Below are 14,460 nucleotides of genomic sequence, written 5' to 3'. Positions count from 1 at the left end.
GTCTCTTAAGACATATTGGCATTGTTTTCTGTGTAATAGAGCACTTTACCAAATGAAAATGACTAGAGTTCTCTTACTGTGATATGTATAAAGACCAGAAAATACTTTGTTTTGATAGAAAATTGAGTGATACAGGTATATTTTTTGGTGACATTTATCACCTGGACTTAGACAAATATTCTACCTCATGTGATCTTATTGTGCATTTAAAAATGTATGTTGGAATTAGCTGGGCATGGTAGCATGCGCCTGTAGTCCCAGCTACTCGAGAGGCTGAGGCAGGAGAATTACTTGAACCTGGGAGGCAGAGGTTGCAGTGAGCCAAGATCTCGCCACTGCACTCCAGCCCAGGTGACGGAGCCAGACTCCATCTTAAAAAAATTCTTTTTTGGCCAGTTGCGGTGGCTCACGCCTGTAATCCCAGCACTTTGGGAGGCCGAGGCAGGCAGATCACCTGAGGTCAAGAGTTCGAGACCAGCCTGGCCAACATGGTGAAACCTCATCTCTACTAAAAATACAAAAAAAATTAGCAGGGCATGGTGGCACGCACCTGTAGTCCCAGCTACTCGGGGAGACTGAGGCAGGAGAATCACTTGAACCCAGGTGGTGGAGGTTGCAGTGAGCCAAGATCACACCACTGCACTCTAGTCTAGGCGACAGAGGGAGACTTCATTTAAAAAAAAAAAATTTTTTTTTTAATTAAAAAAAAGTGTCTTGATCACTTAAGCAAATTGTTCTGATAAAGGCTAAGATAGCTTAATTGCAATCAAAGACCATATAAAATTTAAGTAAATTATGATCATTTAAAGTCATCTTTACAAGCCCATGATGCCACTTGCCTGGTAATCACCTGTTTTGTTGTTTTTTCTTTTGCCTTATTTTAAAGGGAATTGGTAACAAAACAGAAATAAGTGTCAGGGGGCAAGACAGGCTTATAATTTCTACACCAAACCAGAGAAGTGAAAAGCCAACGCAGAGTATATCATCTCCTGAAGCAACATCTGGTTCTACAGGTTGGTATGAGTGAAGAGTATATATAGAGGTCCATTTTGAGAAATCCTTGTTCTGTTCTGCTATAATATGGTAGCTGTGTTCCTAAGAAACTCTTAGTTATCAAAAGTAAATTATATTTAAAAATCAAATTATAAAAGCAGTTACTTTAATAGGAAAGAATGGGTTAGAGGCTAGAGAACTTTATTCATAGCAAGTTATTTTTTGTACAAGAATTAAAATAATATGATTCTATAATTAAAAGTGTATAGCTATAAAAATCTATATCAGAGTAAATACACCATTGATTATCTCTCTTTGCATAATAACAGCTTACTTTTCCTGTTCCATTAGCACACACATACCATTTCCTCCTTTAAACCCTGTTGGAAACAAACTGGCAGATGCCAAAGCTCTTGTCATTATTCCTAGGTGTGCTAGATACTAGTAGCTGAGGGGCCTAGAGCCTAATTGTCCTAATGTAACCTATTTTCTGATTAGGAGATACCATGAATTGAAAATCAAGCCATGTTATTCTTGCTTAAAGGAGAAGCTGTATTCAGTAAGATTGTGCCTTTGGAATGTTTAACTTTTTTTTTTTTTTTTTTGAGAGAGAGTCTCACTCTGCCACCCAGGCTGGAGTGCAGTGGCTCGATCTTGGTTCACTGCAACCTCCGCCTCCTAGGTTCAAGCGATTCTCCTGCCTCAGCCTCCTGAGTAGCTGGGATTACAGGGGAACGCCAACACACCTAGCTACTTTTTGTATTTTTAGTAGAGACAGGGTTTCACCATGTTGGCCAGGCTAGTCTCCAACTCCTGACCTTCTGATCCGCCTGCCTCGGCCTCCCAAAGTGCTGGGATTATAGGCATGAGCCACCGCGTCTGGCCTTTTTTTTGTGTGTGCATGTGTGTGAGACAGGGTCTCACTCTGTCATACAGAGTGGAGTACAATGGTACGATCATGGCTCACTGCAGCCTCAACCTCCCAGGCTCAGGTGATCCTTTCACCGCAGCCTCCCAGGTAGCTGGGACCACAGGCGTGCATCACCATACCTGGCTAAGTTTTTGTATTTGTTGCCATGTTGCCCAGGCTGGTCTTGAACTCCTGGACTCAAGCAATCTACCTGACTCGGCCTCCCAGTGTGCTGGGATTATAGGCCTGAGCCATTGCACCCAGCCAACATAATTTTTTTTTAGACTAATTTACTAAGGATTTTAGAATTTTAATTGAATGTCTGGTGGGTTTGGTTTATGTAACAGTATTACATCAGTAGTATTTATGTAATACTGCTTGCTTCATATAGCCATCAAGAAAAGAGTTAAGTATTAACTAGCTTGTTCATTTGGAATCTTAGTTTAGGAGAAAGGAATTCGTTTCATTTTGTTCTTTAAAAATTTGTTTTGAGTCTAAGAAGCGACTACAGTAGAAAAAAAAAAAAGATAAACTATTTTCTGAACATACTTATAGACCCATATATGAGTTTGTTTGTTTGTTTCCCCACACTGACCAGCTGGGTGTCCTATGATTCAATTTGATTCTCACACTGTTTCCCTGGTGTTAGAGTCCAGTCCCTCAGGGTAAGGGCTCAACTCTCTAAGACTGCCCTGACTTCAGATGTCAGTTGCAAGTCTGGGGCTTCAGAACTTCTGACTGACCAGCTATAAATTGGAGGTTCTCATGACCCCCTCCTTGAGTTTAGTCATTTGCTAGAGCAGCTCACAGAATTCAGACAAGCCCTTTCCTTACATTTACTGGTTCATGTTAAACAATATGGCAAAGGGTACAGATGAACAGCCAGATGGAAGAGATGCACAGGGCAAGGTATATGGAAAGGGCTGTAGAGCTTCATGCCCTCTCTGGCCATACCACCCTACAGGCACCTTTGTGTGTTCAACAACCTGGAATTTCTCCAAACCCTGTAGCTCAGGGATTTTTATGGAGGCTTTATCATGTAGGCATGATCAATTAACTCAGTCTTCGGCCCCACTCCCCTTCGCAGAAGATGGCGAGTGGAACTTAAAGAAAGCATCTAATCATAGCTTGGTTTTTCTAGTGACCAGACCCCAACTAGGAACCCACCAAGAGTTGCCTCTTTAGAACAAAAAACATTTGTATTATGCAGGAAATTCCAAGGATTAGGAGCTCTGTGCCAGGAACCAGGGGTAGTGATCAAATATATATTTCTTATCATATCACAGTATCACAGTGACGAAGTAATTTTCTGGATGGATCAAAGTCTTAAGACCTGAAGTGGTAATCTTGAATCAATAGTAACTCAGCAAACCTGTGATTGAGTGGCATAAAGTGTAAATATTTTTGTAAGGGAAATTTAAATAAAATTCTAATTATTAAAATAGCAAAGTAAAAACAATCATTGTTCACAAAAGTACTTGGGATAGCTTTTGATAAAAATAAAATAATGGAAGCTGCAGGACAGGGAGAGGTAATGCCAGTGGAGATGGGGCACATGTTGGATGGGGCATTTTAAACAGCCTTTTTTAAAATGGAATTGGGAAGGAAAGTTGAGTTAAAGAAAGGAGGGAGTGAATAGCAAAGTCCAGTACTACATTTGCAAATTGTGTCATTTCAAAATACTTTATAAAAAGATGAACTTACAATGTCAAAGGAATGGGTAGATGGACTTAGAAGATTTCACATTAGCCATAATTGAGAATATTCCCTTCTTTGAATATTAAAAGAATCTTTTGGCCTCCACTTTCCATAATTAGGTACGTCAGTTTTTTTACCTCTTTACACTAAATGATTAGTAATTTGTCTGAATTTAAATGGGATATCTGGAATAGGAGGATCTTTATTTGAAATCAGTTTCCTAAGGAGAAAGTAAATTCCTCCTATATTAGATTGATCTTAACTCAAATATTATGGTTTTATTTTAGATGGAGCTTGTTTTTCTTCTTCCTCTCAGTTACTGAACTTTTTTTTTTTTTTTTTGAGACCGGATCTTGCACCCAAGTTGGAGTATAGTGGTGTGATCATAGCTCACTGTAACCTTAAACTCCTGGGTTCCAGTGATCCTCCTACCTCAGCCTCCTGAAGTAGCTAAGACTACTGGTGCCTGCCACCATGCTTGGCTAATTTATTTTATTTTTGTTTTTTGTAGAGGTAGGGGTCTCACCTTGTTCCCCAGGCTGGTCTCAAACTCCTGGGCTTAAACGATCCTCCTGTCTTGCCCTCCTGAAGTGTTGGGATTACAGGCATGAGTCGCTGTGCCCAGCCTGAACATTTTCTTTTTATGTAGTCTTTTCATTGTAAGATGTAATTTCTGCTATGAATATTTCCTTTTTTTCTAAGTGGAAGGTTATACTTCTTTGTATCTGGAAAAAGGCAGTATTGCTTTTTGCTTAAGCAGGCACATAGAATTTAGGTTGTAAATTAAGATTGAAAACTTAATTTAGGGCCGGGCATGGTGGCTCACACCTGTAATCCCAGCACTTTGGGAGGCTGAGGCAGGCGGATCACGAGGTCAGGAGTTCGAGACCAGCCTGGCCAACATGGTGAAACCTCATCTCTACAAAGGTACAAAAAAAAAAAAATAGCTGGGCATGGTGGTACGTGCCTGTAATCCCAGCTATTCAGGAGGCTGAGGCAGGAGAAGCGCTTGAACCCTGGAGGCGGAGGTTGCAGTGAGCTGAGATTGCATCATTGTACTCCAGCCTAGGTGACAGGGAGAGACTCCGTCTCAAAAAAAAGAAAAAGAAAAGAAAACTGAATTTAGGGACTGGTGCTCTAAAGCTTTGAGCTTGGCTGAAATTTGGTTAGCAGTCATGGTTGATAAGCATACTTTGTCTTTTTAAGTGACCATTTTGCTTTTTGTGAAAATAACTTCAGTAGTTGAAAAGTCAGAATAGAGACTTGTTCACCCTTCATAAACCAATTGCATCATCTCAGCTGGTGTTAACTGCTTAAGGAAATTATTGAGCCTTTTCTTAGTAAATTTCAGGGATATATAAAATGTTTGGCACTGTCACATTTTTGTCGTTTGAAGAATTGTACTTGTATTCACAGATTTCAAAGCTATTTTCCAAACCCAGAAATGCTCACCTCTTTCTTAGAACATGAATATAATACTCTTCAGTGGTTTTAAATTTATATGTTCTTTGGGTAACTTTCAGAATCATTTTAAGAAATCGTGTTGCTTTATCCTCTCTAAGACAGTAAATCAAATATCTTCTGCTCTTCATGATGTGATTATATTACCCTCAACACAAGTAAAGATTTTTTTTTTTTTTTTTTTTTTGAGACGGAGTCTCACTCTGTCGCCCAGGCTGGAATGCAGTGGTGCGATCTCATCTCACCGCAAGCTCCGCCCCTGGGTTCACGCTATTCTGCCTCAGCCTTCCAAGTAGCTGGGATTATAGGCAACCGCCACCACGCCTGGCTAATTTTTTGTATTTTTAGTAGAGACAGGGTTTCACCGTGTTAGTCAGGATGGTCTCGATCTCCTGACCTCATGATCTGCCCGCCTCGGCCTCCCAAAGTGCTGGGATTACAGGCGTGAGCCACCGCACCCAGCCTTTTCTGTTTTTAAGCAATTCCATTTTCATTTTTGCCCTCCCTAGTAGTATTTGAATATTGACACTTACACTAAAGTATGGCTCTCTGGGATCCTCAGGTTGGTCTGGGAGGATAGCATATCTGTTGTCTTAGTAAACATTTTTGTCAGTGTAAGGAGAAGAGTGAGAGTAAAGAAAGGAGCCAACACCTTTATTTGTGATTACTGTAAATCAATTAACCACAGCTCCAAAACAATATATTATTATCAAACTACCCACTCTTTCCCAAAAACAAAACAAAGTAGTGGCATCCCTCATTTTGGCTTTGAACTAAAGTGAGGGAAGTCATTTATACATAGCCAAGAGTAATGAAAGCAGAAAATATAAAGGTTATATGAAAGGCTTTATAGATAGAGCTTCTATCTGATTTTATAGGTCTTAGTGGCTTCTTCCTATGGCAAGCCAGAGGTGACTATGATTTAGGAAGGAATATGTAGGTGGTCCAGGCACTGAAAACATGGAGAACAGCTGCATTGCAGGTATCATTCCTCCTCAGGCTCATAGAATGAAATCATTCCTGACTTAGTGTTATTTCAAGTTGTATTCTTCAATTTCCGTTTTATCCTTTCCAAAAATGGGGTCCATGTGAGTTTTCTTCAATTTGCTTTTAAAGAATTGTACTCTTTGAAAATCTTTTTTTTTTTTTTTTGAGACGGTGTCTCACTTTGTCACCCAGGCTGGAGTGCAGTGGTGCGATCTCGGCTCACTGCAAGCTCCGCTTCCCGGGTTCATGCCATTCTCCTGCCCCAGCCTCCCGAGTAGCTGGGACTACAGGCGCCCGCCACCACGCCCGGCTCATTTTTTTTTTGTATTTTTAGTAGAGACGGGGTTTCACCGTGTTAGCCAGGATGGTCTCTATCTCCTGACCTCATGATCCACCCGCCTCAGCCTCCGAAAGTGCTGGGATTACAGGCGTGAGCCACCGCGCCCAGCCTAAAAATCTTAATAGTTTGTTTTACCATTTAACATGAAAAGCTTGATAATTTGTTTCAACTAGTTTTCCATGACTAATTATTTCCAAAATAAAACAGATCCCTTGATAGTCAAATTAATGATTAGGTTTTGGTCACATTTTTGTGCCTTTCCTGCTTTTCCTGCTTTTGTTATTAATAACAATAGCAAAACTTATATAAGTGCAACAAGCACCGTTAACCATTTTACATATAGAATTAATTAAACTCCTTTGTTAAAATGCAGAATGTGTAGCACTGATTGAATTTTGAGCCAATAATTTCTAATGCCAAGTGGGTAATAAAGTTATTTTTATGCATCCTTCAGTCCCTTCATTCCCTAATTATATTTACCTAAAGATGTTTATGTGCTTTTAAAACTAAACAATGTCTCTGCTGTTTTAGTTTGACTTTTTAATTTTTAAAAAACCAATCCCCCTTTATTTGTATAATTTAGGACCCTTTGTGAATCCCAGTCTCAGCTCATCAGCCTTCACAATTTGATCTGTTAAATAATTTATATGCTCCTGAGTATTTAGCAGATTTTAATGACTTTAATTAAAATGCCAAAAGTAATGGGTAAGAAAAGCAAATAATTTGGTCATATCTTAATTACATAGATGTCAAGGTATCCTTAAATGAGTTTTTGTTTGTGTGTTTAAATCATTTCTTAGGCTCAGTAGAAAAGAAGCAACAGAGAAGATCAATTAGAACTCGTTCTGAATCAGAGAAATCCACTGAGGTTGTGCCAAAGAAGAAGATCAAAAAGGAGCAGGTTGGCTTCCTACATGTAGAGAGTTAAAACATTGTATTTGTAAATGTTGTGGCTTACATTCCTGTCTTAAAAGAAAGAGAAACTTTCCCCCACACTGAGTTTCCTTTCTGGACTATCTTACACTTCTGTCCCGGTGGGTTCCAGTGCTCAATTTTAATACAGCCATTCCTGTGATTCTGCTTCAAGCATTTTCACAGAAAACAAGCTTCAGGAGATGGGAAGCCAGTGGTGCAAGACTCTTAAAAAACTCCTTTACATTTATTTAGAAGTTTCTGTTATCAGCAAAATGATTTCATGTTTTTATGATTTTTATTTGGAACCATCATTGAGTTCCTTTTTTTTTTTTTCAAATTTTGATTTTTGGTTTAAGCTGCTGGTATGTATTTTTTTAATTTTTAAACAAATCAATTTAATTTATATTCTTATATTTAAGAAACAGATAATCATAGATGATCTGGTTTTTCTGTTAATATCGCAGATTTTTTGGAATGTTATTTTCCCAGTGGAATATTCGCCTGGTATCAGGTTGTCAGATAAATAATATTTAGGTTAAAAAAGGTGTGTATGGGGGGTTGCATTTTGACTGAAGCGTATTAAACCAGTGTAATCAATGTAGTAAGATTCATTTAAATGACGTTTTCAAAGAAAATTTTAGAAGCCATTCTTCTTTAAACTCACAATCAGATTTTTTCTTAATTTTTTTAGTGAAAGGATATCCATTCTTACAGCCTAAACACCTGCTAGTGAACAAAACAAATTCTGAATAGAATTAGTTCCAATAAGTTTTATATTTTTTAAACCATTTAATATGGAAGAATGTGAGCTTTTCTATTTAAAATATTTCCTTCATCATTTTAAACTTCCAAATTTAAATCTAACTTTGTGGGTGCTCTGTGGTATCACCAAGCAAGTGAAACTGTTTTTCCAGAATATTTAACTAAAATTTAAATAGAATACTAATTTGTCATTCATTTATCATATTAACTTTCATATTGCATACTTAGGAAACTATATTCCAAAAAATCTTTCTAAGCTCTTGAAAATCTATAGTATTCATTTCCAGAATGAAGTTGTGATTTTGCCAGCTGGTTCCCAAATTCAGTCTGTGACCAGTCAGTTTAAAACTAATAAGCAGAATGAGTACAAAGAGTGGGACAAATTGTTAATGCCACTGTGTTATAGTTAGTAGTAGAACAATACCAGTGATTGTTTAGAAGATTTTATATTTGTATTACTAATTGTATCTTATAAAAGCGTTTCTGTTGTATGTTTTTTTACCTGTTGTAAAAAAAATAAAATTTTTTTTAAAAAGCTTAGAACAATCCTTAAATATTTACAAAATGTGTTTCAACATTCATATTTCACCACATCTTAAAGAAACATGAAATTCAATTTATAGCTTAAACAGGAACTCCTCCAAACAGCCTCCTTTCTCTAATTCCAATGGTTCAATCCTCAAATTACCACGTGTTTTACATATACATTGGCAGAATAACTTCTGATCTCGCTCTCCTAATGTAGGATCAAGACACTGTTCATAAGACACTCAAGAAAGTGCTTTTGCAATATCACAAACTTATTTTCTTAAGTTTGTACTAGCAGCAAAAGTATTGAGCTTCCAGCTGTATGGAGCCCTGTAGCACTCTCTACAGAGAGGGTCCTGATTCCCAGCAACTTAGCTGTGAGTGCAGGCGCGGAAGGGTCTTAAAGTGGCGTGAGTTACATTAACCTGAGTATCATAGTAAGTAAAAATTTATCCTAACGTCTTTGGGGCGGGAGGGGTTTTTAGCAACATTGGGGCCGGTTGCAGAAACAACCCCTCTCCTGCCTTCCAGACACTGAGGAAAGTATTCTTGTTCTCTTCATATACCAAGGGAATGGTGGGAAAAGTCTTTGCTAGAGAGCATGTGGCTGTGTGTTGTCACTTGATATTCAGCACAGGCAGCTAGGATTTAAACCCTCCCTGATCTTGAGACAGAGAACTTTACCCAGAAGATGGGACTGAGTTCAGATTTCAGATACATTAATCACTCATCATTACTTAGATTGATGAAAAGTATCTTTTCCCTCTGTTAATAATTAAAAGGGAAAAAAATTCTTTGTTAATGCTGTATTTTTCTGTCCAAACAGGTTGAAACAGTTCCTCAGGCTGCAGTGAAGACTGGATTACAGAAAGGTGAGTTAGTATTATAATGTTGCTTTGCATTTCCTTGATTAAAACCAATTTTTAAGAATTACTTATTTGTACTCCATGTATTTTTGTCTGTCTCTGTAAATCATTGTTGTTGCTCTTCAGTGTGAAATTGCAGTATTCCCCGGTGTTTGTGTGTGTGTGTGACTTTTAGAGTTGATCTTATTCTGTACCTCCACGTGAAAAGTCTTACTTGTTTTGGTAAATTGGAGAACACCACGTAGACTTGATACTGTTTCCAGCCTTTCTCCATAAGATTCTGGGGTTTCACTGGCTTATAAACTAGGGATGTGACGAATCCACTTTTTTTGGTATTCGACTGAATACCGAATAGTAGCTATTCATGTTTGTCAAACATGGACTATGACAAATCAGACAAGACAAGCTTATTGAAAAAAATCTTGCCACATTTATTTTTACAGTGCTGTAAAATCTTTTTGTAAATTAAAATGATTCATAGCATATTTATGGCCACTATTAGATGACCTTATGCGAATCTATTTGAGATATGCACAAAGTTTAAGAAAGCTTAAACTTATATCTGTATTTTCTGTGTGCAATTTGACTACAGTACAAACTCCATAGCATGATTCGTGCGTTTTTGGTGAGATCAAACTGTATTTAATACCTGTAGTTTACTCTGGGCAAATTGCATTATTTAAAAATAAAATAAAACAACAGCCTCTCTGCATTCTCGGGGAGAAGTCTGCAGCGATGGTCTCCGTGGAGATCCTCAGCAGAACTGAACAGCCTCTCGGAGGGAACACTGCTTGGCGGAGCTCCAAGAAAAGACATCGCGATCGCTGCGAGATTAGGAGGCCTGATTGCGTTGTGTTTCCACCATTCCACAGGGTCGGCGGACCGGGGAGTGCAGGGCTCTGTCAGATTCAGTGACAGCTCCGTCTCCGCAGCGATTGAGGAAACTGTGGACTGAGATTCCTGTACAATTTCATCCCAGAAACTCCAGACTTGTAGTCTCCATGCAAGATTTCTTTGTCGGCGGCTCGATAAACAGTTTCTTTGTTTTCGATTTTGATTTCGCCAATCATCATTATTGGCATTTTCCTGCCTGGTTTCTTCTTCAAGACTCTGAACAATTGCTTTTACAGTCAAATGATTTTTTTTTTCGGTTGGAGCTGGATGGGTACAGCTTAAATCATGGGTCCAGCCTAAAAACCACCATTTAACTTACACTGATCAATTTCAACATGGACTGTTTTTGGTTTTTTGTTTTTAAATAAAGCATCATTAATGCACATCTGCAGGGTTTTGCCAAACAGCCCAAACTGTATACATTACAATCATTAAAAGTTCTTATTTTTTTTTAATATTAGTGCCGTTATCATGGAGAACAGCATGACAGCTGTCTTTGGCAGTCTGTCATTTTTCTAGCATTTTCAGAAACTCATCGGAAATGGCGGTACCTGTGTTTCCCTTCGAAAGCCTCTCAGTACAGCACTCCTGTTCCTCTGTTAAAACTCCTTGTTAATCCAGTGATCTTTTAGGCCAAGGAAATATTTTGTGGTGGTGTTCTGGGTCCATACACCAGCAATGAAGGAGATAGATTTGTGTACTTGTGTTTTTTAATCAGCATTAACATGGGCAGGCACCCTCATTTATAGATGTCAGGAAACATTCAGTGAAAAACTTGTAGAATGGGATGTGATAACGAGGTTCCAGTAATCTGAGCAGTCTAACGAGGCCCACCTCCTCCACCACAGAACGTGGCTATGTTCCAAGTGCTACTCTCACTCAGCCTGTTGCGGATCTTCATGGCCTCAGGAGACTTGTTTCTCCATGGGCTCTTCTGGACTGCACACTTCCACCATAGCTTGCTGGGCTGATCTAGATGTCTGTTTGTTGTATGGAAATTTTGGGGGAAAAAAATCCAAAACACAAACTGTGGGTTGAAATATTAACCGTCTCCTTGGTTCCTTGGTATTCACCGTGCCTGATCTGCACATTTCATCGTGGCTGTTTCTGTATAGCCTATACTGCATTAGCCCAAGAGATTGTTGCTTTGTAACTTTTTGCACTATTGTTTTGGCTGGATTTGTATTACACACAGTTTTAAAAAAAAAATTCCACACTATTCTCTGCCTTTTTTTTCCTATTTATTTCTTCCCGCACAAATTCCACATAGAGGCCTTCCCATCCAGCTCTACGTGATTTGGCTGCACTTGAACACTGTCCATTTACAACCCTCAGCAATGTGCCTCCTAAATGGCATGACATATGTAGATGTGCTGCAGCGCTTGTTAATGGTCACAATAAATGCCACTTCACCAAGGAAGTCTCAGATGAACAATTACGAACATCCAAATTTTATTGGGGGGCAATAATCAACTGAATTGCAAAATTCAGGGGAAAATGGCACTATCCGTGTACGAATCGAATACAAATCAAAGATTTGTCACATCCCTAATAAAAACAAGATGGAGATGTCTCTGCAACCATATTTGTAAGCTACACAGTGTGTTGGGTTTTATGTCTTCCCCCTCCAAATTGAATGGTTCTTTGAATTGCTCCAAATCCATCAGCTATCCTGCAATTTTGATAGAATTGATTTTTAGGTTGGAACGTGGGCTCTGTTGACTGAAAATAGCTTTAGAGAGGAGAACTGAATTAAATGTTTTGATAGAGCGGTTGTAAATTAATCAATCACTACCAGGAAGGTCAGAAGTTCTGAAGTTTTGACTCATTACTTCAGTGTTACAAAGAGAGCTGTGCTTTTTCTACACTAAAGATGAGTTTGGGAAAAGAAAATATTCTCCCACACACAAAAAAATTAAAACAAACCTTAAGTACTATTTTAGGATTAATTTCAGTATGTTGTATTAAGGTGCCAGCGAGATTTCAGATTCCTGTAAACCTCTAAAGAAAAGGAGTCGCGCCTCAACTGATGTAGAAATGACTAGTTCAGCATACAGAGACACATCTGACTCCGATTCTAGAGGACTGAGTGACCTGCAGGTAAATATGTGCAAAGGTCTAGACAAAGTGCTCTTTCTTGAACATAATGCTTTTGCCTTATTTATTTGGGGAAATTGGGACATTTTTTAAATACTCATAGAAAAAAAATCACTTTGGTTATTTTGAGCTTCTTAATTCTTTTGCTCTCATGTTATATAACAAAACTATAGTTTGTTTGTAATTTTAACTGCAGTTTTTCCCAAAACAGCAGACCTATGGTATCTGTGGATTTTGGAAAGAAAGGAAGGAAGAAAGAGGTTGTTGTGTCAAGATCTAATGTTTGAGCAAGTCTTACTAGGATTTTCATAGCATCTTATCTTTGAGGGAATTTTTGTTTTGTTTTTCTTAAAAATGCTATGTTTTCTATGTAGGTAGGCTTTGGAAAGCAAGTAGATAGCCCTTCAGCTACTGCAGATGCAGACGTTTCTGATGTGCAGTCCATGGATTCAAGTTTGTCGAGAAGAGGCACTGGAATGAGTAAGAAGGACACTGTATGTCAGGTAGGCAGGTAACTGGTGTTATGGCTTGAAATAATTGCTATTATATTCTGCCAGTAATAGACTTAACTCCTGTTGAAGAGGGTAATATGTTTCTAAATTATTATGATATTACTTTAAAGCTACAGATCTAAAACCTCTTTCTGGTTCTTTTTTTCCCTTTCTGAGTTGGAATACTTACCCACATGCCAATCTTTAGTGTGATATACTATTATTCATTGGAAGTAAATGGCAGATGACTGACTGAAAAAACTTTCTTAAATTCAAAATTTTAAAGTAATAACTTTCTCAGTGTATTATTACTGTTCTTGAAAAATACTGCTTTGCCCTGTGAAGAAAAGTTAAATATGCAGATCCCAAAGAAGGAATCCTAAAAGATTAAGTATGACCTTAAACTTTATACCATATTGGATCTGGAAATACTGTAATTGTCTAGTTCTCTGGTTTTCAAAGTGAAGGCCAAGGACAAACAACATCAGCATCTTCTGGATATGTATTAGAAATGCACATTCTTGGGGCCCCCACCAGACCTACTGAACCACAATCTGTGGGTGAGGGACCCAGTAATTTGTGTTTAACAAGCCGCCCATGTGGTCCTGATGTTTGCCAAAGTTTGAGAACCACTGCTTTTTGCCATATTACAGATTTGTGAAAGCTCTGGTGACTCTCTGATTCCTTGTGAGGGAGAGTGCTGCAAACACTTTCACCTGGAGTGCCTGGGATTGACATCACTCCCTGATAGCAAGTTCGTCTGCATGGAATGTAAAACCGGTAAGATGACTTATTTTGATAGTCATGAAAAGATGAATGGGATTGTGCCAGGAATGTGCACTGGCAACCTCTCCTAGGACATCTTGTTCCCATCACTTTTATTAGTCCTCCTCTCTTCCCAAAGGTATTTCAACAAATTAAGATTTGGCTTCAAGATTTAAAAAGTAGTTAAATTTCCTCCTACTGGTGCCTTCTACCATAAAATCTATCAAAGTACCAGGATGAATTTGTGTTTTATCTAAAGAGTTATACAAAGTATTTAATTGAGTTATTTTTCAGATGGGTTTGAGATTTTGGGGGCTCAATAAATTGGTTTAAAGTTCTTTAAGAGACTGGAATAAGTATCAGTGCATAACCACAGTGATTATATTTTTAGTGGAAATTTGGAGCTACTGGAAATCATTTTTTAAACTTGGGATTCACCATTTATTTCTTATCTCACTATACATAGACTACTACCTACCAAAATAATTTGTAGAGAAATAAATATGCTAGTTTATATTTCTTCTCTCTGTAGCTATAATTCTGGTTAATATCGTGGAAAGCAAGTCATAGTTGTTTAATCTATAACAACATGGCAAATAAAAAATAACTGGAGATGAGAGGGACATGCTTCTAGGAACCATGTTGACGTGTTTTTTGTTTTGTTTTGCTTTGTTTTAGCTATGAGGAACTAAAGCCAATTGGATAGCAAGTATACATGATATGCTGACTCTTTGTTATTTTTCCACTCCTTTT

At 38.1% G+C, this 14,460-nt stretch overlaps 1 protein-coding gene across 10 annotated transcripts in view; it reads left to right on the top strand.

Moving 5' to 3' along the window:
- Positions 1 to 14,460, top strand: part of NSD3 (nuclear receptor binding SET domain protein 3) — a 110,901-nt gene that overhangs the window by 55,906 nt on the left and 40,535 nt on the right. For 9 of the 10 annotated variants that reach the window (XM_009212912.4, XM_009212915.4, XM_009212913.4 and 6 more), the window contains exons 7-12: positions 887 to 1,013; positions 7,190 to 7,290; positions 9,421 to 9,466; positions 12,324 to 12,454; positions 12,826 to 12,954; positions 13,596 to 13,722. In XM_009212912.4, the coding sequence (XP_009211176.1) occupies positions 887 to 1,013; positions 7,190 to 7,290; positions 9,421 to 9,466; positions 12,324 to 12,454; positions 12,826 to 12,954; positions 13,596 to 13,722 (661 nt within the window). Of the gene's footprint in view, positions 1 to 886; positions 1,014 to 7,189; positions 7,291 to 9,420; positions 9,467 to 10,332; positions 11,574 to 12,323; positions 12,455 to 12,825; positions 12,955 to 13,595; positions 13,723 to 14,460 lie in introns of those variants that run through there. The other variant, XM_009212916.4, reaches the window with a different exon arrangement.

Source organism: Papio anubis, chromosome 8 (genome assembly GCF_008728515.1).
Source record: "Papio anubis isolate 15944 chromosome 8, Panubis1.0, whole genome shotgun sequence".
NCBI classification, from domain to species: Eukaryota; Metazoa; Chordata; class Mammalia; order Primates; family Cercopithecidae; genus Papio; species Papio anubis.
The sequence above is the reverse complement of the archived record's forward strand: the minus strand, read 5'-3'. Positions and strand labels throughout refer to the sequence as shown.